General features: G+C 40.0%; 1 protein-coding gene and 1 long non-coding RNA gene across 2 annotated transcripts; one reads left to right on the top strand and one right to left on the bottom strand.

The window, feature by feature from the left end:
* Nucleotides 1-1,538: 1,538 nt before the first annotated feature.
* On the bottom strand, nucleotides 1,539-25,649 carry LOC100556824 (TBC1 domain family member 15). The gene is made up of 12 exons (XM_008103626.3): nucleotides 25,468-25,649; nucleotides 22,197-22,313; nucleotides 20,734-20,951; nucleotides 18,597-18,776; nucleotides 17,918-18,003; nucleotides 16,893-16,996; nucleotides 13,882-13,949; nucleotides 12,076-12,222; nucleotides 9,104-9,194; nucleotides 6,977-7,101; nucleotides 6,275-6,419; nucleotides 1,539-1,929 (listed from the first exon to the last, which is right to left on the bottom strand). Exons 1-12 carry the CDS (start codon nucleotides 25,569-25,571, stop codon nucleotides 1,878-1,880), a joined length of 1,437 nt encoding a protein of 478 aa, XP_008101833.2. The 5' UTR covers nucleotides 25,572-25,649; the 3' UTR covers nucleotides 1,539-1,877.
* LOC134296517 (uncharacterized) lies at nucleotides 3,087-7,877 on the top strand. The gene is made up of 2 exons (XR_010003298.1): nucleotides 3,087-5,964; nucleotides 7,409-7,877. It is a non-coding gene; the product is annotated as an uncharacterized LOC134296517 (long non-coding RNA).
* Nucleotides 25,650-25,904: the final 255 nt, after the last annotated feature.

Here is a 25,904-nt window from a genome sequence, read left to right as displayed (position 1 = left end):
ATTTAGCAGGATGTTCCCACCATTTGAAGAACTAACTGGTGTAGATGTGACTGGACATTTATCTGTATTGCTTCAGAGCCTCACTCCCCCTGCGCTTATTGTTTTCTTGCACTGGCATAAAAAGCTGTGTTTTGCCATTTCTGATTTATGGTGATCCAAAGGTGATGGGATTTTCTTGGCAGAATATATTCAGAGGATTTTTCCTTTGGGACTGAGAGAGCATGACTTGCCCAAGGTCACTTTAAAGTTTTACATGGCAGACAAGGGACGTGAACCCTGATCTCAGTGTCCTTCAGGTTCATTTGGGGATATTACCCCTCTGCCAGTGTTGACATAAAATTCCAACCAGTTCACTTCTTGATCCAAAAAAGCCATCTCATTCTTTGACTTTAGTGTCAAAATACCTTGACCAGTGGTGTCTTAAAGCAGATTGGTAGCATGGCAATTGAAACGAACTTGTCCAGAATACTCTCCAAAAAAAGCGAGTACTGGACATTTTGCTAATGAATAGTTTCTGAACGTGCTAATATTTGATATTTTACACTCAAGTACAATATTATCATTAAGTAGCTTTCAACAATTTGCAATATTTGACATTTTGAGTTATATTTTGTAAATTTTGTAAAAAGTTTATGTATTCACTCAATCACTTGTGAGGGCATGAAATGTTTTTTCAAGAATGTCATTTGTTGTAATTTTATTCCCATTGATAGATGTAAAAGGAGTGGGGAATGAGCCCTCTCCATATGGGGGAGAACCTGGAATGTTATAATCTGGGTCAGCAAAGATTAATCTGTCACCAGATCATCAATAGTACTTGTCTTAGCCCCCACCATGTATGTAAAATCCCCTGGGTAGTCACCTTCAATTAATACATTTAATACTATGAATGCAATGCTTCTGGGGTTTTTTTTTGTATTCTTCTAGTGACCTTTTTCATTCCTCTAAAACTTTCCAAGGACCATTCCATCTTTGATTGAATTTTTCCTCAAAACCTTTTTTGCTGTCACAATAATGTCACATTTTGTTGCTATAGTAAGGGGTTGAGATTGTAGTAGTTTAAGAAAGTCTATCCTAACTGCATATTCTCCAGATGTAAGGGACTGCAATCATTAGCCAACAGGCCCATTGCACACCCTGATTGGGAATGAAGACTGAGGTAGTTCAACACAAGTGGCCAATGCCTAGTATGGAGAGCTCATTAGCCTAGACTGTAACACTTTAGCACAGTGATAAAGCAACTTCAGGAAGGATGATTTCAATTGTTTATGAGCAGAGGATACGAAAAAAAAGAAAGGACATTTTCACCTCTAGTAAACAGTTTGCAAAGCTTCAAAATGCTATGTACTCCCTGAATGCCAACTGGGGCAAACAACCACAGCACAAAGCCTTCAATTTAAGCTTTGAAGCAATATCAGTGTATCTTCCAACTCTGGAGTCTCAGTTCCCCTTTTCCAAACCCTCTTTCTTTTCTATTCACAATCAGACGATATTGGGTGCATCAGGCAAAGGGAAAGAAGCATAAGGCAAATCAGAAATACTTTCCAATTTTTATAAATGAGATGAGATGACTGGTTAAGGAGGCCTCAAACATCATGCATGGATGTCCAGTTCCTGATCTATGTCTGATTCTTGGGTAGTGTTGCAAGATATCCATTTTGGGTGGAAGGATGCCCAAAGACTACTATGTTAGCTTATTAAGAGGCCTTGACAAAACATTTAGTTGATATGCTTATTGCTTCATTGGTGATTTGCTCCCAAAAAGGCCGTGATCTAAATTCTCCTCTAGGAGGTACTCAAGTTCTTTTCTCCTCGTGGCATATGTGGGAGTGCCCTTTGTAGTCTTCTGTAGAATCTTGCTTCATGGCAGATGTTGTTCATGTCCTCTCCTCCCCGTGTAACGTGTTCAGCTGAAGTCTACCCTGCAACCTGTGGGATGATATTAGCGTTGCATAAGTTTAGCGCTACTGGCATTTGATTGGAATCTCTCATACCATCTCTCTTGTTGAAGCAGAGAGTGTTTGATGATTGGGATATCCGTAGAGATACCAAGGTGTTCGTTTATAAAGCCATTGTCCTCCCAACCCTGCTCTATGCCTGCAAAACGTGGACGGTCTACAGACATCACACCAAATTCCTGGAGTGTTTCCATCAGGGTTGCCTCAGAAAAATCCTGCAAATCTCTTGGGAAGACAGGCGGACAAATGTCAGCGTGCTGGAAGAAGCAAAGCGATGCTTCTATGCCATCAACTCCGCTGGACTGGCCACGTTGTCCGAATGCCCGATCACCGTTTCCCAAAGCAGTTGCTCTACTCCGAACTCAAGAACGGGAAATGTAAAATTGGTGGGCAGGAAAAGATATTTAAAGATGGGCTTAAAGCCAACCTTAAAAACTGTGGCATAGACACTGAGAACTGGGAAGCCCTGGCCCTTGAGTGCTCTATTTGGAGGTCAGCTGTTTTCAATATATCGTGATATTTTGGTACTAAATTCATAAATACAGTAATTACAACACAACATTACTGCGCATTGAACTGCTTTTTCTGTCAAATTTGTGGTAAAACATGATGTTTTGGTGCTTAATTTGTAAAATCATAACCTAATTTGATGTTCAATATGCTTTTCCTTAATCCCTCCTTATTATCCAAGATATTTGCTTATTCAAGCTTCTGCCAGCCCATTTAGCTTGGATAAGTGAGACTCTACTGCAGGGGTCCTCAAACTAAGGCCCGGGGGCCGAATGGTCATTTACCCTCCAAGGTCATTTACCTGGCCCCCACCCTCAGTTTTATAATATAATATTTTTATATCAGTTTTAATAATATAATATATTGTATATACATATAATATTGATAATAATCTTATGTTATACAATATAATACTAATAATAATACCATATAATAATATTAATTATATGTTATATATTACATATTATATATAATTATATTATATATAATACTAATAGTAATACCATATAATAATATTAATTATATGTTATATATTACATATTATATAATAGTATAGTGGTATAGTTCAATATAGTAATGTATGATGCTAATATTGTGCTATGCTAATAATATAATATATTGTATGTACATACAGCTGCTCTGAGTCCCCTTCGGGGTGAGAAGGGTGGGATATAAATGTAGTAAATAAATGCAGTCAATAAATAATTAATTTTAGACTTAGGCTCGGCCAAAGTCTGACACGACTTGAAGGCACACAACAACAATAACAATCCTAATTAACCTGACTATCTCATTGGTCAGTAGCAGGCCCACACTTTCCATTGAAATCCTAATAGGTTTATGTTGGTTAAAATTGTTTTCATTTTTAAATATTTTATTGTTCTTTCATTGTTGTTGTTGTTGTTGTTGTTGTTGTACTACAAATAAGACATGTGCAGTATGCATAGGTATTTGTTTGTATTTTTTTTTCCAAATGATAATTCGGCCCCTCCACAGTCTGAAGGATTGTGGACCGGCCCTCTGCTTAAAAAGTTTGGGGACCCCTGCTCTACTGTATAGGTGCTGAATTTGCTTTAGGAAAAGGATTCAACACCCTGGATAGCTACTTGCAACTTAAGACTAAATAGCAGCACATCTTTATTAACTCACTGCCATTGAAACCACCAGTCACTACTGTTCCCCACACTTTAAATGATAACTTGAATACTAAGCAAAGGACAAGAGCCATGCAGCTATGGACAAGTCTCCATAGGGACTACCAAACGCAGCAATGCCCAAACACTAATCAAGAAACATGAAAGGCACCGCAGACTAACTCAGCCAGGGAAGTCAGCCATAGCAGAGCACTTGATGAACCAACCTGGACACAGCATATTATGCGAAAACACAGAAATGCTGGACCACTCTCACAAACACCACGCCAGATGATACAGAGAAGCCACTGAAATCCACAAGCATGTGGACAATTTCAACAGAAAGGGAGAAACCATGAGAATGAACAAAATGTGGCTAACAGTATTAAAAAAAACCTCTAAAATCAGGACAATAAATAAAGAACAACACTCTGAAAACAGGGGAATTCCAGACATGAAACAATCAGGGCCAGCTAAGACCTCCCAACAAAGGATTCTGCCCAAGGAGGAATTAGCCAAGCACTGAGCTGCAAGACCATTAAATGCTAATCAAGCTGGCCAATTATAACATCCACACTGGCCTCCAACAGACAAGAGTTTTTTTCTCTCACCTCCCACAGATATATAAACCTCCCTTGCTTAGTTTCCAATATACCTCACTCCCTCTGAGAATGCCTGCCATAGATGTGGGTGAAATGTCAAGAGAGAATGCTTCTAGAACATAGCCATACAGCCCGGAAAACTCATAACAACCCAGTGATTCCAGCCATGAAAGCCTTTGACAAGAACTTGAGCACTGTTCAAAATTCTAGTTTTTTAAGTGCATTTTGGGGACAGCTCCTTGCTTACCATGCTGAGCAGAGCCTTAGATCCTTTCACATAGTCATATAACCCAGAATATCAAGGCAGATAATCCACAATATCTGCTTTGAACTGAGTTATCTGAGTCCACATTGCCATATAATCTAGTTAAATGTGGATTTTATATAGCTGTGTAGAAGGGGCTTTCGACTTGCACCGCAAAGTTCTGCTCTGCTGACAACACTTGGGCCAATGGGATACACTAGAAAAGTTTCAAAGCAGAAGGACATATGGTTTGGCTCTTAACATCCAGCATTACCCTTTGAATCTCCATCTTAAGGTGGAGTTCTGTCACAGACCTGTCATGTATTACTTTCTGTGCCAAGAAGTTCCCAAGTATGTTGCTCAGTGGATAAAAAGGGACTGGGGAAGATGGTGAGAAAAAAACAGATAAAAAGGCCTGGAAGGGAACTGGCAAGAGAAATACTGGTGCCTCTTAAACTGGAATTTTAAAATGCAATATCTGGTGTATCTGGAGAAAGATGTCTGGAGCATAAGCACCTGTGTTACATGTCTTGCTTTGCTTTGCCCTTGCCATTATCTGCTAGTCAATAGATACACTGTGTGTGAAATTTCAGGGTATATTGTTGGCTACTATCCTCCAGTCTTTCACTCCATTCTCTTTCTTCAAATCTTGTTTTAAAAGGCACACCTTACCTGTAAAATCGTTGGCTGTCTTTTTCATGCCTATTACAGAGGTGGGCAAAATGTGACCCTCCAGATGCCATAGCTGATGGTGAGGGATGCTGGAAGTTGGTGCCTAACAATACAGGACAAGGATCCTTTGCCCACTCTTGCCTGACTTCAATTAAGCTTGTAAGTTACTAAGCCTGGATGCAGGAACTATGTTGTTCACAATTGCATCAATATAAATGGCCAGTCAGAGAAATAAAGAAGCAGATTCCTTATGAGTATCTGATAATAGAGTCGGCTGATTTTGAATGTGGATATATGATGTCCAAATCAGCTTTGGTTGTGGTGTGATGTTTCACAGAACAAGGCAAACTACCTCATTCCCACCCAGCATTATTTACTGGCTATAATACTTCCTAATACTTTCCTATCACTTGCCTCCTGGTCTATTTCACTAGGGTTGTGAATGTCGATGCTCTGAGTACAAAAAAGATCTTCGAGGTAAGGTTACTCCCCATACTATACTTAAGAGCCATGAACTCACCAGATGGCTTCAGGTAAGCTCCTGTCTCTTGACCTCAGCCCTCCATTTTCAGGAGTATAATACTTTCTTACATTGGAGAGTTGTGCTATTTCTGAAGAGTAATGCCTATGAAGGGATTCAATTCTACTATGTTACAGGTACACAAATTATCATTCAGTTATCTTATTTCTACACTCAAATAGTCTAAAATATACCCATTGAGCTTTTCTTTTTTGCAGAAAGCGACTTGTTTATTAATTTATTACATTTATTTCTGCTTTCCCTTGAAGGAGCTCAAGACAGCATCTACGGTTTCTCACTTTTATCCTCATAACAACCCTGTAAGGTAAGTCAAACTGAGAGAAAGAAGAAGTGTTAGTGGACCAAAGCCTTGTAGGCTGGATGTCCTATATTCCAGGATCTGATCCCAGATTATCTTCTTATCCCAGATTATTCGGCAGTGTAGATTCATATAATCCAGTTCAAAGCAGATAATCTGGGATCGGGTCCTGGGATATAGGGCAGTTTAGGTCCAGCCTTAGTGAGTTCTGTGACTCAATAAAGTCTCCAAGTCTCAGTCTCACCTCTACAGCATACAGACCTGGTTGTGCAGTGGGAAGTCCACAAACTGGATTGTCTACTATTGCTTTATGTACCTTTGTGCAAACAGGAAAAAGTCATTGACATCCTGGTACTGTAGCAACTGCTTCCTGTTCTGGATCAGTACAGCAATGCAAAGGAGCACCTCAAACGTGATCTCATCCCGATCCACAGAATTGAATGGAGCTGGTATCTCCTCACCTATGGGCAGAGCACAGTGTATATTTCACCTGCCACTTTCTTTTGGACCATGGCTCTGATACCAGGATCAATAAATCTGAAGGCTTTCTTGATGAGAGACAATGGGGGAGACAGTTACGAGAGACAAAGGAATAGGATGTACATGAGTTGCAGGGTTAGGGCGGTGGGCAAGATTTTCCCTTGCTTGTCTCTCCCCTGAGGAATCCTACAGTTTTTACAGGAAAGCCATAATTTTACATAGATTCAAATTCTACTGGTACAGCCCCTCATTTTGAATATTCTTTGAATTGTAATACTATAATTGTTCTTTGGGATGATTCCAAATGTGTTTTTTCAAATAGCAAGGCAGAAAGGGAGCATGAATTTGCATTTTTGAGTGCTTTATAAATTGAAATATTTTATTTGAGAAACTGCTCCCCTTATGAAGGCATTTACATATGTTTTGAAAGATTGTGATTAACTCGTCCACTTGGATTTTTTTCCCTTGGAGCTGCCCCATGCCCAAAGTCTTCCTATATAAACTTTTACAACTATCCTCAGAAGAAGAAGGCTCTCACCTTCTCTGTGGGTCCGCCAGATCCAAGCCCCCAAATTCATCTTTTCAGTCTCCAAGGCACTGATCTCTAGGACCCTCACGGCATCTTGGTGGTCTAAGTCCTTCTGGAAAAGGAGCAGCAGCCACCTGTAAAGGGGCCCAAGGTGTGCATGGAAGATGGTCAGTAAGGCAAGAAGTCCTTTCTCCCCAACACTGGCACAAACCTACTTATAGACAACCCTTTCCTATAATATGTGGCTGGAAAGTTCCAAAATTAATGTCATTTTTCTTGGTATAAGCATACTTCAAACTATTCAGCAAACAGCCAGTTTCATATTTATGGCTACTGATGTTCCATTCTTTCCTGGAATGTCTTTGCAGATTGGTGGCTGATAGTTTTCTGACTGATACTTTGAATAGCACTGTCCTAAATGTTCTGTATCATATCTTCCAGCATTGTTGACTGGGCTTTAGCACAGCGGGTTAAACCACCAACTGCATATAAATCTTGTCAGTCGAGAGGTTGACAGTTCGAAGCCCTGGTCAGGGTGAGCTCCTGACCTTTAGTCCAGCTTCCACCTACCTAGTGGTTCGGAAGCAAAATGTGAGTAGATCAACACGAACCACTTAAAAGCGGAGAAGTATTAAGACACCCAGAAGGAAATGCCAGCGATTTAATCAAAAGGAGGAAGTTACAAACAAAACTCTCTGGCAGGGAGTGACAGCCATCAGTGGCCTGAGTGCAAGCGTCCAAGAAGTCGAAGATGGGAAATGCCATACCTCTATGTTCAATTGTCTGTCTTGTTTGTGAATAAAAACAGCATTGAGTGTTTGTTACATAATGTGTTCTGTGATCTGCCCTGAGTCCCCTTTGGGGTGAGAAGGGCAGAATATAAATTCTATAAATAAAATAAATGAATGAATACCATTTGCCATGATGGATGAAACTGGTGGGAATTGTCTTAGCCCCCGCCATGTACTAGAGCATCTAGTAAGTAGAGATGTACATTTAGACACAAAGTGGGGGGGGGGGGGAGCGTCAAAGCTACATGTCAGTGGTCTATGATGTAAAATATTCTCCCCTGCCTTCATTGTGACCTCAATGCGCAGAGCCGAACAAGCGAGAGCAGTACCCATCTGCACTAAAATATTCCCTCTCCACCATTTATTGAGTCCGCACTCTGATAGATTATAGAAAGACATTATAACAAGTAAGTGAAAATTAAAGTTACATCTCAAGGGGGTTGAAGTTATCCTTCTTTGTTACAACCATAAGGGAATGTAGTTATGCCTTCATTCCTGGAAAAATGAATTAATTATAAATAAATTACTATCTGTAACTGGTTACTTCCAAACTCTGCCTTTGAAAATATAGAAGGTCAAATTTGTAAGAAGAAGAGCAAAGGTTTTTATATGGTTTCTGTGAGGCTACTTTTTCTTAATATCTCAGAGATATATAGATGCTGACTGTGCAGAGTAATCTTGCATAAGAAATTATTCAAAACGTGCCTAATTTGCATGCTCTTGATTTATACAAAAAATCATCTTTTTTGCTGCAGAATGTGGTTACCTCTAGAAGTAGCCTTTTCTGACTTTGTTCAGTTACAGTTCCTATCATGACAAGAAAGCATTGCCGATTATTGGGGATTATAGGAACCGGAGTCCAATTTCATGTGAAGACCCAAGTTTGGTAAAAGTTGTTCTAATTTATGGATGAAAATAATGCTAGTTGGGACTAGAGTTTGAAAATGATTAAAGACGTCTATTTTGTTAAAGTTCTCAGTGGTGATTATAAAATTTATTTAAATAGTTAAATGAAAATATTAATGGCTGAGTAATTAATACCATGTTATTTTGATCTGTTTACTTTTGGAGCATATTTGCAGGGCTGGTCATTTTTGTTTCTCTTATACCTATATTTTTAACATAGTTAAAATAAATATTTTTCTCATACAGAATTAGTGACATTGAACTTTACATTTTCTACTAAAATAATGACACTCAGTGGAATAACTCCAAAGTTAATGACAACAAATTAAGTTAATGCCATTGTTTTCAAGTTCCAGCGGGGACCATGTCTGCAGGCAACAGCAGCTCTGCAGTGTTGTCCTCCTTCTTGGAGGTAAAGGGTGGGCCAGTCAGCTTTTACCTGAGGCAGAAGATTAGCTTTTCCTTGGAAACATTCTCTATGTGGTTGTATAGTTCTGGGTCCACATGTCTCAGAACCTCTTCACAGATTTCTATATGGACAAAATAAAGGAGACAATGGGGTCTCTGTGGCTCACTTGTGACCCTTTCAGCACCCCTTCTTTTACCATCATTACACCATTCTTTTTATGGTAGGAGGAGCAACATAGTAGGATGCATTGTAGCATGACAAAAGAACTGATTATGTGACCCTGATATGCAAGATTAGCCACCACTCCCCCTCAATATCACCTTGAAGCCACATGAAAAAGTAGACACTTGCTGAAATGTTCCAAGATCAACAAGGAGTCACTGATAAGGAGTCAGTGAATGGACCTTCTTATCACCTTTATGATTATTGGAAGCTGAATACACCCAGAACTCAAAAATGTTGTAGTTCAGTCAGAGGCTGAAGATGAGAGGATGGTTGTAGGACTGATGGGTTTTCCAGTGAGCAAAATTAGGGGATTTTAGAGCAGGATTCTGCCTGTGAAAGGGGGCCAGAGAGGGAAACAGCTTCTGAGCTGAGTCGACTGGCATTGGATGATAGGGAGATCCTTTGCCCTAATCGTTCCTTAGCAATGCAAGATAAGGAGCTGCAAGAGAGAGAAGTTTCCCATGAGAGGGAACTTTCCCCTGAGAACACACCTACAGTTAACAGTAGGAGTTTGAGGATCAATTTTAGGTAGGAGGGAGCAAAGCTCTGGAGATCAAACCGAATTCATGAGAAATCCTTGAAGCAACAGAGCAGATGCCAAAGACATGATTTCATGGTCTGTGGTCCTTAAATTAAAGGATCATTTTCTTTAGAGTAAGATCAGGCAACACTGCATTGTCGTGAGGATCTTGGGTCCTGTTTCCACATTCATGCTCAAGTTTAAGTCCTTTGGGAAAGTCTTGTAGTCATGTTTATGGTTTTTGGGTTTTTAAGAAGTTCCTGTTCTCCTGGTTTTGGATTTATGCTTCCTGTTTTTGGATTTATGATTCTTGCTTTTGAATTTATGTCTGTGTTATGATTCCTGGTGTTCTCTATATTGTACTCCTATTGAACAAGACCTGGTGTTTGGACTATTGACTCTTAAAAAACGTTTTTCCCTTGGCTTTTTGGACTTTTTTTGACATTGCAATTCCTATTACTTTTTGTGTTTTTGCCTTTTGGTATTTGCTTTTGCTTTTCTCAATTAATTGTTTAGTTAATATTGTTGGACTCCTGTGTGGATTGAGTGCAAAGGTGTTTTCCAGACTAGGGTGCAAGAAATGTTACATTTTGGATTACAACAAACGCTAGTGTGGGAGAGTCTGACAGTTGTATTCCAAAAAGTAACTTTTTCAAGCTGCAATTAAATTACACACCTTGGTATGTATGTGCAGTTTAGCTTCTTTGCATCATTTGTATCGGTTGGATAATTTAGCTTTTCTTGGCACTACAGAAATAAAAGTGCACTGCCATTTCCTATAGCTTTCTTCTCACCTTTCAAGGAAGTGCGGCTCATAGGAATCTTAGAAAAATTGCTTCTACATGTATTGGTTGAAGATCTTCCTTTTTACCCTGACTTTCTGTCCTGTTGCTTAGTAACTGCCCACTCCCATCTCTTTTTCACTCTCTAGCTGGAGACAGGTATAATATTTCAAAAGAAGCCACAGTGGGTTTTCCAACCTCATTATGTCTGCAGATTTCTCCTCATTTTGCAATTTGCATGAGAGATGTTCATTTTAAGAAGTTGAAACCCAGGTTACCTGCCAATTGTGCTTCTTCATGTTCCAGGTGGTCTGCCTACCACCTTTATTTTATTTGAACATGTCACATGTTACTTAAACATTTATAGGCTCTATATTTCCCCTTACTATTTTTGTTTTAAAACAAGAGAAATGTATATGTGGAGTTCATTTCCCAAAGGCACCAAATCCAAAAAAATCCAAAAATTAAATAAAATTGAAAGATCAGTGATAGGTGGCAGCATATTATTAGCTAGGAATAGAATATTATGCACAGATCAAAACTAGCGAAAAACATCAGATCACTGCAATACAGGGCTTGGAAAATTGTATTTTATAATGCATATCTTTATCACTTTTTTGATCCCTATAAAATTTGTTCAAATGGATTTGGTACCTTTTGAAAACCAATTCCACATATCTATTTGGAAGGTGCAAAACTGTTCTGATAATTGAGAGAGATACCTTAAGTTGGATCTACACTACCTAATAATGCATCAGTATGCACTCATATGGTGCAATTCAATGCAGTTTAGACTGCATTATATGAATCTACACTGACTATATAATGCAATTCAAAGTGAATTATTTGGCAGTGTAGATCCAGCCCGAGTGACATTACAGGCATCTGGTAGTTGTTGCTTTCCAAAATTGTTTTCATTGAACACTTGTAGAACTATTCCCTGCTTCCATCAATCACTCCTAAACTCCAGTCTAAAGAGAATACCGTATGTACTCGAGCATAAGCTGACCTGAATATAAGCCAAGGCACCTAATTTTACCACAAAAAACCTTGGAAGACTTATTGACTCGAGTAAAAGCCAAGGGTGGGAAATGCAGCAGTTATTGGTAAATTTCAAAAATAAAAATAGATACGAATAAAATTACATTAATTGGGGCATCAGTGGGTCAAATGCTTTTGAATATTTACATAAGATAATACATAAGATAATATTTAAGATAAGACTGTTCAACTCTGATTACCTGTATATTCTCGAGTATAAGTTGACCTTAATATAAGCCGACCAGGACCCTCATTAGAGTATAAACTGAGCAGGACTTTTTTATCCCTAAAAAGGGTCTGAAAAACTCATCTTATACTCAAATATATACAGTACATTAATTTTGAATTAAATATTGTGCTTCCAAAGTACTGCTACTGCTCAATGATTGTTGCATCTGTCTTCATCCCTCCGTTTCTCTTCCCACCCGACTCACGTATCTTGCGCCGCACACCCAGGGTTGTGAACCTCCACGCTGAACGTCGCATGTATCCCACAAAGCACCAGAAGGCTTCTGTCTCATTGTCCAGGGTCTCTAAAAAGTGACTGGCAAAGTCATTCATGCCATGGCAGTACCCAATATCTGCAGTGAAGACAAAAGTACGGGAAGCAAAGTAGTAGTGCCAAAGGTGTCACCAAAATGTCAGCAATTTCAGCAAACCATGGCAAGTGCAAAAGTGAAGTCTAAGGACATTATCACATTGACACTTGGAAAGTGGGGGAAAGCAAAGGGAACTGTCTTAATAGAACCACGGTCGCTAGAAAAATGATTGAGTCACAGAATCAAGAAGTAAGCTTATTCCCTTCAGCATTTAATGGGCCTTGTGTGATCATATGCCCCTGTATTTTCACCCAAGGACAGCTATTTCAGCATTCCCCCTATAATTACGCATTGCAGATGACTTCTCTGCCTCCAGTATGCTGTGTGTATTCATCTACTCTGCAATATACTACCCTTTTCAGCTGTAAAAGCAAAGTGAATTCTCATTCTTTTCGTTCAAACCACAATGGAAAATGAATAATAAATGCTCTCTAACACATTGGTACATATACAACACAATATTTCCTCTGGATATCTAATTAGATGTATGTCCTGCTCTGTTTAATGAGCTTCTGCAAAAGTAAGAACAGACAGGACTGCAGCTTTTAAATATCAAAATTAACCTTGCCACTGTGTAAAATGGCATATGAACAAATCAACTTGATTTTTCATTCATATGCTTGGATTTATGGGGTTCCATGCTCAAGTAAAGATGTGACTCCATCCCAAACGGATTTGCAGTGACCAGGATGGAAGATAGAGTTAGCTGATGTTTTTGTTTCAGAAAGTTTTCATTCCCTTAATTTCAGCAGAGATAGAAAGACTAAGTAAGGCTCTGGGGATAGAGTAAACTTAAATGGAAGTGACAAGTGTCCTTAAACTTAGTAGTGACTTGTTTTTTACTAGTCTTGTACAGCTGTAAAGATATGCAGAGGAGGACTGGAATTTAGTGATGACTGTGGATATTTTAAAAAGGTGTTTCCTATGTCAAAGAAAATTTAGGGATAGCTATTTATCAGGAACATATGCTAGAAAAATAAAAGAGGCAATCCATGATAAATGGAAAGACACAACTGGGAATAAATAAAAATCACAGAGGGTTATTATCTGTGATATTGTGGTAAATTCTGAAGTGCAGGCAACTGATAGTATTGATCCATCAACATATCAAATCATTTCTAAAAGTTGTCATTTTCATGATGTGCTAAGGGGATTTTTCACTCAAGACCTTGTTGCTTCAAAAGACTTTGTTTTAAAACAAGGCTATCTTACAACAGTATGTTGTTGCTGTGAACATCCTTTGTCTGTCCAACGCAAGTACACATGCACAGAGCACAGTACTAGTATGAGGAATGCAGCTGAGCTTAAAGAGAATAGGAAAGTCAGAGAAAGGGAGCAGATAATGCCGCGGTCTTTGCTAATTGAAACCCCTCAATGCTTCAACCCTGGGATGTTCAGCCCATGAAAGAAATGCCAGTTCAGTTCCAAAAACCTTCCACCGAAAAGCTCTAAACTTCTTTGACAAACAGTTTGGACTGAAAAAGACTTGGCAAAATTAAAAGCACTATATAAGTGATAAATGGTAGGGCAGTAAAGTGTCAGAAAAGGAGGTGAACGGAGCAGGGAAACTGGCAGGCACAGAACCGATGCCATCAGAGAAAATTCCTGGAAGCAGGCTGGGTTGAACAGTGCTTTCCTCACCTTGGTGGAAGGCCACGTATGTGACAAGAATATCTCGGAGATGAAGGAGGTTCACTAGTCCCTCGCATCTGTGAAGAAAAAGAAGAGACACCGGTTGGCACACCCAGGTTTGATTTGAGAAAGAGAGATGCCAGTTTTGTGACTAATGGGACCCCTTAACTTCTGAATTGGGAACTGCTTCTTGCCTGGGGGGCATGGAGGCTAAGTGGGGTTATTCAGTGATGATGGAAGGGCAAAAGTTCTGCCTTGCTCTCTTTGGTGTTCAAAATGTACACAAAGCCTCCAAGTGAGATCAAGGGGAGTGGGATTAGAGTGTTTTGCAATCAGTACATCCCATCTCTATAGCTTGGAAATGTTGCTTTCAAAATCCTCTCGCCATTCCTGACACAATCTATTGGATTCTGGGAGCAGTAGTCAAAAGATGCAGCTTTTTGAGTTCCGATTACTTTTTCCCTTCAGAGATGGAGGTGTGTAGTGTTGGACTAGAGCTTGGCCACAGGAATGGGATTGGACAAATAAATTATTACAAGGCTCAGGATAGCAGCACCTGGTAGAATGCCTCCTCCCATATGTGGCTTTCAGTGACCTATTTTATATCATGTCAGAAGCGACTTGAGAACATACTGCAAGTCACTTTTGGTGTGATAGAACTGGCCGCTTACAGAGACATTGCCTAGGGGATGCCCAGATGTGTTAGCTGGGAGGCTTCTCTCATGACCCCGCAAGCTGGAGCTGTCAGATCGGAGCTCACCCCATCTTGCGGATTCGAACTGGCAACCTTCAGATCAGCAACTCAACCTTCAGGTCAGCAGTTGAGCTGGCACAGTGATCTATGAAAACCTATCTATAAGTATCACCTCAGTCCCAAATTTAGCAAGTGTATATGAGAGAGGGTTGCCTTGGTGGTGACCCCCTTTTGCTCTGGAACACTCCTCAAGGAATAATTCCTGCCACCTCACAATTGCCTTTTCAATCCTAGGCTGAAGATTTATTTGTTATTTCAGGAATTTAAAGTATTTTTTATTTATTACTTAAGTATTTGAAGGTAGCTTTAACTCTTGATGACTTGTTCTAACTTTGCATTTTTTTTGTGGTGCTCCATTGGTACATGCGTCCTCAACTGCTACGATATGCTCGATTTCAATTATTTATTGTGATTTCTATTGTTGTTCTGTGCCAAAAGAATTCACTTTATGAGGTATTACATAAATGTAATAAATTCCTCCTCCTTCTTTCACCTTATCTTACAAATGTTTAAAGCACAGGGCGGGGGCTCTAGTTTAATTCAAGCCATGGTTCTATGGAAGGAAACAGCTTATTTTTCTCTTCTTTTAATCTACTTCCCTATTGATCCTTGCCCCTAGTAATGAGGCAAGTGATATCACTAAGGTACCAATAAAGCAACTCAGTTGGAAGTTAAAACACATCTTCTTCACCCAGTGCTGCTACTCTTGAGCAGTGTGGCCATATGTCCTATTTTACTCAGATAGTTCTCAAATGGAAGACGTTCTCTATTAGAATGGCTGTCCAGTGAGGTTTCAGGACAAAAAGCCATCAGAAGAAAGAGAAATAGTCTTGACCTGTGCAATAAGAGTATCTGGATAATAGAGTGCACAGGTAACCCGTGACCTAATCTTAGTCTTACACACTAAGATGAGAGGCATTGTATTTGTATTTCCACTGATATTTTTTTCCAGATTTGGTAAAAACTTAAGGAAATTTCTGTCTTCTTTTGTTGATGATGCTTAACTTGCCACCATTGTTCTGAACAATATTGGAATTGATGCTCTTGGCTGCATTTAAACATTAAAATTGAAATTGTCAGGAGACACAATGGCAGATGCCACATCTGCCTTTGCCATAAGGTTTTAGTTTTAAATGACTTCTTTTTTGCATATTGCAGGCTGAGGAGTGAGGAGAGGGAGATATTTCAGCTGGTGAACGCTCAGAGGTTGTTAATAAGATTGGGAGTTTTAAAATAACCATAATTCAAGCTGAGTGCTATCAAAAGACATATAGTCCCCCGAAGTAACATCTTATGATTTTGTACTTGGAGAAGACAGTCATACCCAAGTTTTGATGGAATCTGCCAGATATTCCAGTATTCCATACAAGAATGGTACAACCTTAAATTCCACCAAGTCAAAAAGAGGACACAGAGTTTAGAAAGATTACTGCAGTGGTTCTCAACCTTTTTTTTTTAACCAGGGACCACTTGACCAGGGACCAGTTTGACCAAGGACCATTCCCCAACATTAGTACCAAAAGGGTTATGAATCGGTTTTTGGTCAACTTTAGATTCAGTTTGGTTATTTAGGGTGCTGATTCAGAAAATTGCATTGGATAGACCACATCAATTCCAATTTCCGATACAGAACATATGCCATCCAGTAGTCGCCATCTGCTTGCCCACAGAAAACCATATTTAATAATCTAGAGCTGAATTTTCCTGTATGTCTCATGGACCTTATTTTAGATCTTGCGACCCACCAGTGGGCCGCAGCCTACAGGTTGGGAACCACTGGATTGGTGTTTTGGAATATCAGCTCCCATAATCTGCCTATCAGCATGACCATCCACTATGTTGGCTGGGATATTATGGGAATTGCAGTCCCCAAAGGTAATTGTTCTATTTGTACACTATACTGGGAGTTTGTGATATGGGGTGAAATACACATGTTTTAAGTTATTAAGAAAGAAACTACTCCAAGCTTCAGTTATGAACTACAGTTCACCAGGGATTGGTTGAACATCTCTTTCTGGCCATGCCTGCACATTAATTAGCAACAAAACAGACTCTGTGGTCATCTGTTGGGAGTGTTTTCATTTAGTATTCCTGTATGGCAGGTAGTTGAACAGAATGGTCATTGTGGTCTCTTCCACAATGTTATGATCTCTCACCTGAATTAACCAGCCCCGATTTTGTAGTTTTTATCTGGTTGTCTAACCCTCAGTTTTAGCTTGGTTAGAACAAAGGATATATGGGGTAGGGATCAAGATCAGGGTCTTACTGGAAGAAGGTTCTGTTTCGGTCTGTTTGGGGAACATCAGTATCGATGTCTTTCAATGCCTGCTGGAACTGCCGTTCGTCGATGTGCCGGAAAGGCATGCTTTGCTGGGGAAAGATAGAATTGTGTTAACAGTAGTGTAAGGCTTAAGAAAACCCTATGAAATCATAGATAGATAGATAGATAGATGATAGATAGATAGATAGATAGATAGATAGATAGATAGATAGATAGATAGACAACTTGCAATCATACACACATGCACACAGAGAACATCTAAATACTCTAACTACGCTTTTAAACAGAGGCTGGATGGCCATCTGTCGGGGGTGCTTTCAATGCGATTTCCTACTTTTTGTCAGGGGGTTGGACTGGATGGCCCATGAGGTCTCTTCCAACTCTACTATTCTATGATTCTATGATTCTATGATAAAAGCACCAGATTCCAGCTGAGTCAGTGCTGGCTAGTATTTGAGTGGAAGCCTCCCAAAGAATAACAGGCAATGAAGACCATATTTCAGAGGAAGGAACTGGCAAAACCACCTCTGAGTATTAGTTGCTTTGGAAATTCATGGTGTCACCACAAAATGACAATGCTGTTTGGCAAAATTATTTTCAGCCAAATCTTTAAAAAAAGTACACCTGGTAGACACAAAACTCATTGACATTTTATCATGGGGATGAGATTCACCATTAAGAATTCCTACAGTTTAATCAGAAAAGAAAAAGTAGTCATAGAGACTGAGGGTTAGATTGGGTTGGATACACAACATTGGGTTAATTCTGTTTTCTGATACTGCCCAGTGCTTTTGGTGATTAGCCTTAGTCCAACTGCAAGTCCTAAGGAGTAAAATATGTGATCAGTATAATTTACATACACGTGACATACTAATTCCCTCATGGTTTCAGTGACTCTACTGTAGTTGGCACTAGCAATTGGACGTAGGCCATGGTTCACTTCTGTAAAGACCCACCTCCATGCCTACACAAACAATTTCAGCCATGCTGTTTATGGCATTGTTACTCACTTCACTGGAAATATCTTTAGTTGGCCTGGCAGCTTCTATTTCTCTTTGTTGTTCTTCATATTTCTGGATGGCCATAGAAAGCTCCACTATAGAGGAAAGTGAATAATAATAATAATAATAATAATAATAATAATAATAATAATAATAAATTATTGTTACCCACCTCTCCCTCTGGCTCAAGGCAAGGTACAACATGGTTAAAACAGACATATAAATATAGCACCATTAAAATGCATATAGTAAACACTATACCCGTGGGTTAAACCACTGAGCAGCTGAACCTGCTGACTGAAAGGTTGGTGGTTTGAATCCAGGGAGCAAGATGAGCTCCCACTGTTAGCTCCAGCTTCTGCCAACCTAACAGTTTGAAAACATGCAAATGTGAGTAGATCAATAGGTACTGCTTCAGCAGGCAGGTAATGGCGCTCTATGCCGTCATGCTGGCCACATGATCTTGGAGGTGTCTATGGACAATGCTGGCTCTTTGGCTTAGAAATTGAGATGAGCACCAACCCCCAGAGTTGGACAGGACTAGACTTAATGTCAGGGGAAAACCTTTACCTTTACCTATCACCTTCTAACTGTGGCCCCTTTAAAAGGTTATGGGGAGGTCCCTGTTGCTCCAGTCAATTGGAGAAACCTAGAAAATAGACCCTTAAAAGGTGATGATGGCACTTACAGTCAGAGTGAACTCTCATGGTGGCAGCTGAAGAGAAACGCCGTTTCCACGACTGTTTCATCCAGAGGTACTGGGAGGCCATTTGCTGGTCCAGCTCCCTCCTTTCTTCTGTTGTGGATTTGTCAGGATACACACCAAAGAGGAACTTCCAGGTGATCTTTCTCTCACTAGGATGGATGCCTGCGACAAGGGAGAAAACAACAACAATAACACACAGCCCACGGTGATGAATAACAATAATCTGACATACATAATCACACCCTTCTCATTCTTTCATAGTAGTGGGGATGGAATCATTTAGTCCATTAATTTACTTTCCCCAACATATTCTTAGAAATCCTGGTGGAGGATTTGTTCTTGGGGTTGAGCAGAGGGTTAAACACTTTTCACCTTTACCACCTCTACTTGGCATTGTTTACCCTTTTCTGAAGGTGTTTGCCCCCCTTCCCATTCTTTTCTTTCCAAAAAGATGCTGCTCAGGCTTTGACACACAGAGAAGTAATGAAATACTCTGGAGGCTGTCTTAAATATCCAATTATTATATTCTGTAATTTTTTTGGTGGAATTACAGACTCTCAGAGTTGGAAGAGACCACAAGGGCCACCCAGTCCAAACCCTTGCCATGCCTGCTTAGAATCATAAAATATACATCTGAGCATGTAATATACCCCACACTCCAGCATTCTGAGCACTGGTATTGTCCCATATTCCATTGGATGAGATACACAAAGAAGATGTCCACAATTTCAATTGCCATGGAAAATATTTCTACCACTCTTTGTTGAATCTAACAAATGAGTGTTCTTTATTGGAGCAGCAGTGGTGAATGGGCATCAATCCAGTCCTTTTGTAGCATTCTCTACCCAAAGACTATCTTTGAAGTTGGGAGGAAAGCGGAGGTTGTTTGATAACTGGAGCAGCCAAAACAGAAGGGAGGATGATGGCCCTGCATGCTCATAATTTTTATTTTTGCTTACTAGCCAGGACTAAAAATTACAGGCTCCTGCATATACATGATTGCAGGACACAACTGGTGTTGCATTTGTGTAGCCTGCCATCCCATATTGAGAATCTCTGCTGTGACCTACTGGTAGAAATGCTATTGAATCACAAAACAAGAGGTCTTTTAGAAGTCAAGGCATTTGGATGAAGCTATGTAAAGTATGGCCTCTTGTTTTAAGAACATAAGAAGTACTTGATGATCTGGTCTAGAGCCTGGAAGCATTATTTTTGGACTACAATTCTCACAATTTCCTAACCAGAATGCAAAATATCATTTCTTTGTAATGGGCATGTTGCTTTATTTCAGTCTTTAGGGATTTCCCACTGTTGCAGGACCACACTGAACTTTAAGTCATCAAAGGATTGCACTGCCAACCACTACTGTTTTGTTGCCAGAGCACCTGCCACAGTTGCCACAAAAATTTGGTCTTTATAGTATAAGATGGTGCCAGGATGCTTATAAAGCCTTACCTCCTGCAGATGGGTAAAATAATATTTCTGATTATCTTCTAGAAGGGAAGGGAAGGAGAAAAAGGCTTGATTTTATAGAAGTGCCAGGTTTGGGGGGTATGTTTGATCTAAATGATGGAGGTATGTGCCGAATAATTGTTACAGTTGGAAAGGTGGCGGGAAAAGTCCACAGAATCACTTGTATGTTCCTGATTCCATAGAGTTGCTTTAGTGACTTGCCACATTGGGAAGTTACCTATTTTCTAGCCAGTTCTCAGGTCAAATGATCTGCAACCAGCATCACAGCATCTAGTACAGTGGTTCCCAACTTTTGGGCCTCCAGGTGTTTTGGAGTTTAGCTCCCACAGTTCCCAACAGCTGATAAGATGGCTGGGATTTCTGGGAGTTGAAGACCAAAACACCTGGAGGCCCAAAGGTTGGGAACCACTGGTCTATTAAGAGAGGCAAGATGGACAGCTCAGAGTTTGCGGCTATAGGTGGTTAGCGGCTGAGAAAACTGATAACTAGACATCTGTGAGATTTCTGTTCAGCACTGTAGCATTAAACCTGTCTTCCCCCACTGCCTCCTTGGTGGTCAGCCCACCCAATATTTCCGCTTGAGAGGTGAAGGATGGCTGCTCCATCCCCAAGAAGATTCCCATGGTATAAATTGTTTTGCTAGTACCTCTCTCATAGACAAGTTTGCGCATTTGGAAGATATCCAGTCGCCCATCTCCATCAAATAGGCTGTAAATGGACTGTGAAGGAGGGGATGTCTGCTCCCTCCTAGAGCCAGAAGAAGTTGCACCATCTTCATTATGCTGGTTCTTGGACTTTTTCTGCCTATTGTTTGCTGTTTCTTCTTGTTCCTCTCTGGGGTTTGTCGTGAGCTGAGCATTCGTTCTGTGTTGGTTATTTTTTTTAAAAGGCAAAACATATCAGACTTTTAAAAAAAGAAATCCCATAGATACTTTGGTATTCTGCCTAGGATGAAAGTAGCTGTAGTACAGAATTAGAATCAAAACAAAGTCCGATATAATTTTGAAACTTGGCTTAGTTCTTCAAGCACGAAAGACCATTTTTGATGTTTGACACCTTCAAACTTTCTACTAATTTTTTAAAAATTGAATTTTTAACCTTTGTGGGCTTTACAAAGGAGATGTCAGTGTCTCTCTTTCTCCAGGATGCACCTGTCTGGATCTATCATTAGCACTTAAGCACTACCTACAACCCGGCATGTTTCATCATTCCATGTTGCTGCATGCCTTCATACCTTCATGTCATTTCCAACATACAGTACCTTAAGATGAATCTTTTTGTTTTGTTTGCTTAAAGGGTGTTTGTTTCATCTGTGGCTGAGAGTGTGTGGCTTGCCCAAGGTTATCCAGTGGATTTCTATGACTGAGCAAAGATTCAAATTTCTCAGAATCATAGTCAAATGGATGGGAGACTGTCAATCAATTCCAGGTGTTATTGGCTATATAGCAGAGGAAGGAACTGGCAAAACAACACCTGAGTGTTCCCTTCCTAAGACACTCCTATGAAATTCATAGGGTCGCCATAAGTTGATAGGCAACTTTACTTTATTGGCAGTTTCCCATTCAGGTCCTAACCAGGTTTGACCCTGCTTAGCTTCCAAGACCAGATGGGATCTGGTTACATCAGGGTATTTATTTATTTACCACACTTGTACCCTTCCCTTCTCACGCCAAAAGGAGACTCGGGTATTATATTTAGGTATAATGATGGGAACTACATCCCAATATATCTTTTTTGCCTGGTGGGCCTATGAGCAGAGTGCACCTAATCACAAGCACATATTCATTTGAATAAATCTTGTTATTTGAAAAAAGTAACCAGAAATGTATTGGGAACCAGTCTAACCAGTACATAGACATGACTGCTATGTGACACACTGACTAGGTTCTTAAAAGCAACAGAGCGGCTGCATCTGGAACAGCTGAAGCTTCTAAACTGTCTTTGGAGCCATCTCTGTTCAAAATGCATCATAGTCGTTCAATCCAGATATGAATAATTGAACAATTGTGGCACGGTCTGATCACTAAGACTATAATTAATACATTCACTGCCCCATGTTCCTTCCAAACCACCCAGCCAAATAATTTGTTCGCTAATTGATTCTCTGACCTTATATAGGATCTTAAACATGGACACAGAGTCTGCAGCAGATGATTACTGGAAACCTGTTGGAGTGCCCATTGGGCCTGGTGCTCAGCAAACTGTGACAGCAATGTGATGGTTTCTCTGTATGGGACAGAAATAAGCAACAATGTCGGAGGCAGCAACAGTAGGAAAAAGATTGACTTTTTACAAGGGGGTTGCTGTGAGTTTTTCGGGTTGTATGGCTATTATCCAGAAGCATTCTCTTCTGACGTTTCACCCACCTCTATGGTAGGCATCTTCAGAGGTTGAGAGGTCTGCTGGAAACTAGGCAAGTGGGATTTATATATCTGTGGAAGGTCCAGAGTGGGAGAAGGAACTCTTGTCTGTTGGAGGCAAGTGTGAATGATGCAATAGATCATCTTGATGAGCATTGAAAAGCCTTGAAGTTTTAAAGCTTGGCTGCTTCCTGCCTGGGGGAATCCTTTATTGGGAGGTGATTAGCTGGCCCTGATTGTTTCTTGTCTGGAATTCCCCTGTTTTCTGAATGTTGTTTTTTTATTTACTGTCCTCATTTTAGAGTTTGTTTTTAAATACTGGTAGCTAGAAAAACTCACAGCAACGCAGTGATTCCGGAAACAAAAACCTTCGACAACACATTGACTTTTTGCAAGTTTGGCTAGAATAGATCTAGAAGAGATTATACAACACAGAATGGCAGAATCTTAGAGTTGGAAGGGACCACAGAGTTCACTAGCTAAAGTCAGGTGCAAAATAAAGTGGGATATTTGATTGCCAGTATATTTGAGATATTTGAGGCTGTATGAAAAGAAAGCAATATAGTAGGACCCCAATAACTGTGGTTTTTATTAATTATCAATGTCTTTTCTAGGCATTTTCTAGGTCCTTCAGTGTAGCTCTACTGTATTCTTGGGCTGGAAGTCCATAATTTCAATAGGTTTCACTATTATCCACAGTTTTGTATAGGTTCAGGAACACACCCGCTGAGTTTCTGGGGGTCGTGATGTATTTTTCACTAGGATTGTCCACATAGGCACAAAGTTTGGTGCAAGTTTTGAAGTCCCAACATTTCTGAGTCTGACAAGGTCTTAAGGAAATTGGGGATAACGAAGAAAAGTTGCTGAGGAGAGAGACTGGTCTCATTATAAGACAGTTTACAAGATAAAGTGGATGGGACGTATGTGGGGCCAGACTAGGATGGCAAAGCATTGTTAAAAAGAGGAAATTCATAACAAAATGAGAACAAAAGAGAACCAAGATCTGAATAACATTTAGGTATGTTAACATATAGATACAAATTTACAGTTATAGCAATTTAAGCAGGAATTGAATCCTCCTCAATCTCAAGTGAGGCAAATTGTGATGGGTGTCACTTGTCTGCCTGCCCAGCCTAGTCTCCCCCATGACCTCCCTGAAAGGCAACTTCAAGACACATTCCAGGTCACGTCTCTTAACTGTTTTTTAAATCTTTAAATTGGATTTGTGGTAAAGGTGTTGGGTTTCATCCCCTTTGTTTGTTTTCTATTTCTTGATCATTGTAAGGACTGTTCTCTAACCGTTTTAAACAGTGGACTATCTTTTGCAAATTGTAACACACAGCTAGCCCCATTGCAGAACTAAATAAATTATGGCCAGATGTTGTTGTTGTGTGCCCTTAACTTGTTTCTAATTTATTTATCTAGTTATTTATTTATTTGTCATATTTATATCCCATCCTTCCCAACTCAAAGTGGTCTCAGAGCGGCGCACATAAAGGCACAATTCGATGCCATACAACACATATCCCGCAAATAAACATATACCTTAAAACAACCACTAAAACATTTCGACAATTAAAATTATTAAAATCACATAATCCAATATCATAGTCCAGGCCGTTCCAGTTACTATTGCACAATTCCACATTCACCTATTGCACTGACAGAATATCTAAAAGCTTGGTCCCAGGTTTTCAATTTTTTCCTGAAGCTCAGGAGGGAGGGGGCTGATCTGATGTCACTAGGGAGGGAGTTCCACAATTGAGGGGCCACCATTGAGAAGGCCCTGTCTCTCGTCCCCACCAGGCGTACCTGCGAGGGAGGTGGGACTGAGAGTAAGGCCTCCCTGGATGATCTTAATCTCCAAGATGGTTCATAGAAGGAGATACATTCAGATAGGTAAATTATGGTGAACCTAAGGATAAACTATGATGGGACTTCTTGATTGGTTGCCTCAATACAGTTGCCCATTGTTTTCCTTTGAGGCTGAGGGAGAATGACTTGCTCAGGGTCACCCAGTGGGTTTCTATGTCTGAGCAGGGATTGGAACCCTAGTCCAATACTCAGACCACTTGCTAGCTCATGCTTGCTCAAGGCCAGGTGTATTAGGTATAGAAATGAATAGCATAAGAGAAGCTAGATGTGTGGAACAAAGTTTTACCACTTTCACAAATATCCGACTACAGTATTTAGGACAGGGGTCCCCAAACTAAGGCCCGGGGGCCGGATGCGGCCCGCCAAAGTCATTTACCTGGCCCGCACCCTCAGTTTTAGACTTAGGCTCGCCCAAAGTCTGAAATGACTTGAAGGCACACAACAACAACAATTCTACTTAACCTGAGTATCTCATTGGCCATAAGCAGGCCCACACTTCCCATTAAAATCCTGATAGGTTTACTGATTGTTGGTTAAAATTGTTTTTATTTTTAAATATTGTATTGTTCTTCCATTTACTAATATTGTGTTATGGTAATTAATATAATATATTGTGTATACATGTAATATTGATACTAATATTACCATGTAATACAATATAATACTAATAATAACACAATATAATAATATTAATTATATATTATATATTAAATGTAATGTTGATAATATTACAGTATATTGGTATAGTACATTATAGCAATATATAATGCTAATATTGTGTATACTTATAATATAATATATTGTATGTACATAAAACTTGTAAGCTGCTCTGAGTCCCCTTTGGGATGAGAGAGGGTGGGGTATAAATGTAGCAAATAAATAAATAAATAATTGTTATTGTGGGTTTTTTTGCACTACAAAAAGACACGTGCATAGGAATTTGTTCGGTTTTTTTTCCAAATGATAATTCGACCCCTCAACAGTCTGAGGGACCATTAACCAGCCCCCCACTTAAAAAGTTTGAGGACCCCTGATTTAGGAAGAGCCCTTTGGAACTGGACCCATCTAACCCAGCATCTCTGTTTCCCTGCAGTAGTCAGTTGGAATGCTTTTATAACACTCCATTCCCCATGCTCATAACTTACTGGATTGCTCTTAACCAGCTCCATAGAAGCTGATACACCAGGCCCCTGGGCTCTGTGGCCTTCATCCCTTGCCTTGTGGTGCCATGGTTATGGAGGCTATTCATGGATGTGAATGGACATGGCCCAGAGTCCCCTCGTTGCTTTGCTGCCACTTGCCTTCCTTGTCACTTTCATCAGCTGATAACATTCCATGGAAACATCCATTCCTATGACTTCATAATGGGCCTTTCAGCTACAGGGGCCCATTCAGGTCACTAAGGTTTTCTGTCTGTTTAGTTTCATTGTGGTTCAGCTAGTTCCCCTCCTCTCAACTTTTTTCAACCACAGAGGCGGAAGGATTAGGAAAAGAGTGGAAAGTGGAGGTAGGCATACTGTGGGGCAAAGTGGGATAGGGAAGGAAAAAGGGAAACCTAGGCTTGGACAATACATCATGTAGG

Source organism: Anolis carolinensis, chromosome 2 (genome assembly GCF_035594765.1).
Source record: "Anolis carolinensis isolate JA03-04 chromosome 2, rAnoCar3.1.pri, whole genome shotgun sequence".
NCBI lineage: Eukaryota > Metazoa > Chordata > Lepidosauria > Squamata > Dactyloidae > Anolis > Anolis carolinensis.
Note: the sequence above shows the minus strand (reverse complement) of the source record. Positions and strands in the feature narration are given on the sequence as shown.

Coding starts and splice junctions, on each gene's coding strand:
- LOC100556824 (XM_008103626.3), bottom strand. CDS start 25,571: ATGAATAGCCTCCATAACCATGGCACCACAAGGCAAGGGATGAAGGCC. Junction 20,952..22,196: donor TGTTTAAGATCCTATATAAG/GTCAGAGAATCA, acceptor TAACCAACACAG/AACGAATGCTCAGCTCACGA. Junction 1,930..6,274: donor TTTTTCCTGTTTGCACAAAG/GTACATAAAGCA, acceptor ATCATCCCACAG/GTTGCAGGGTAGACTTCAGC.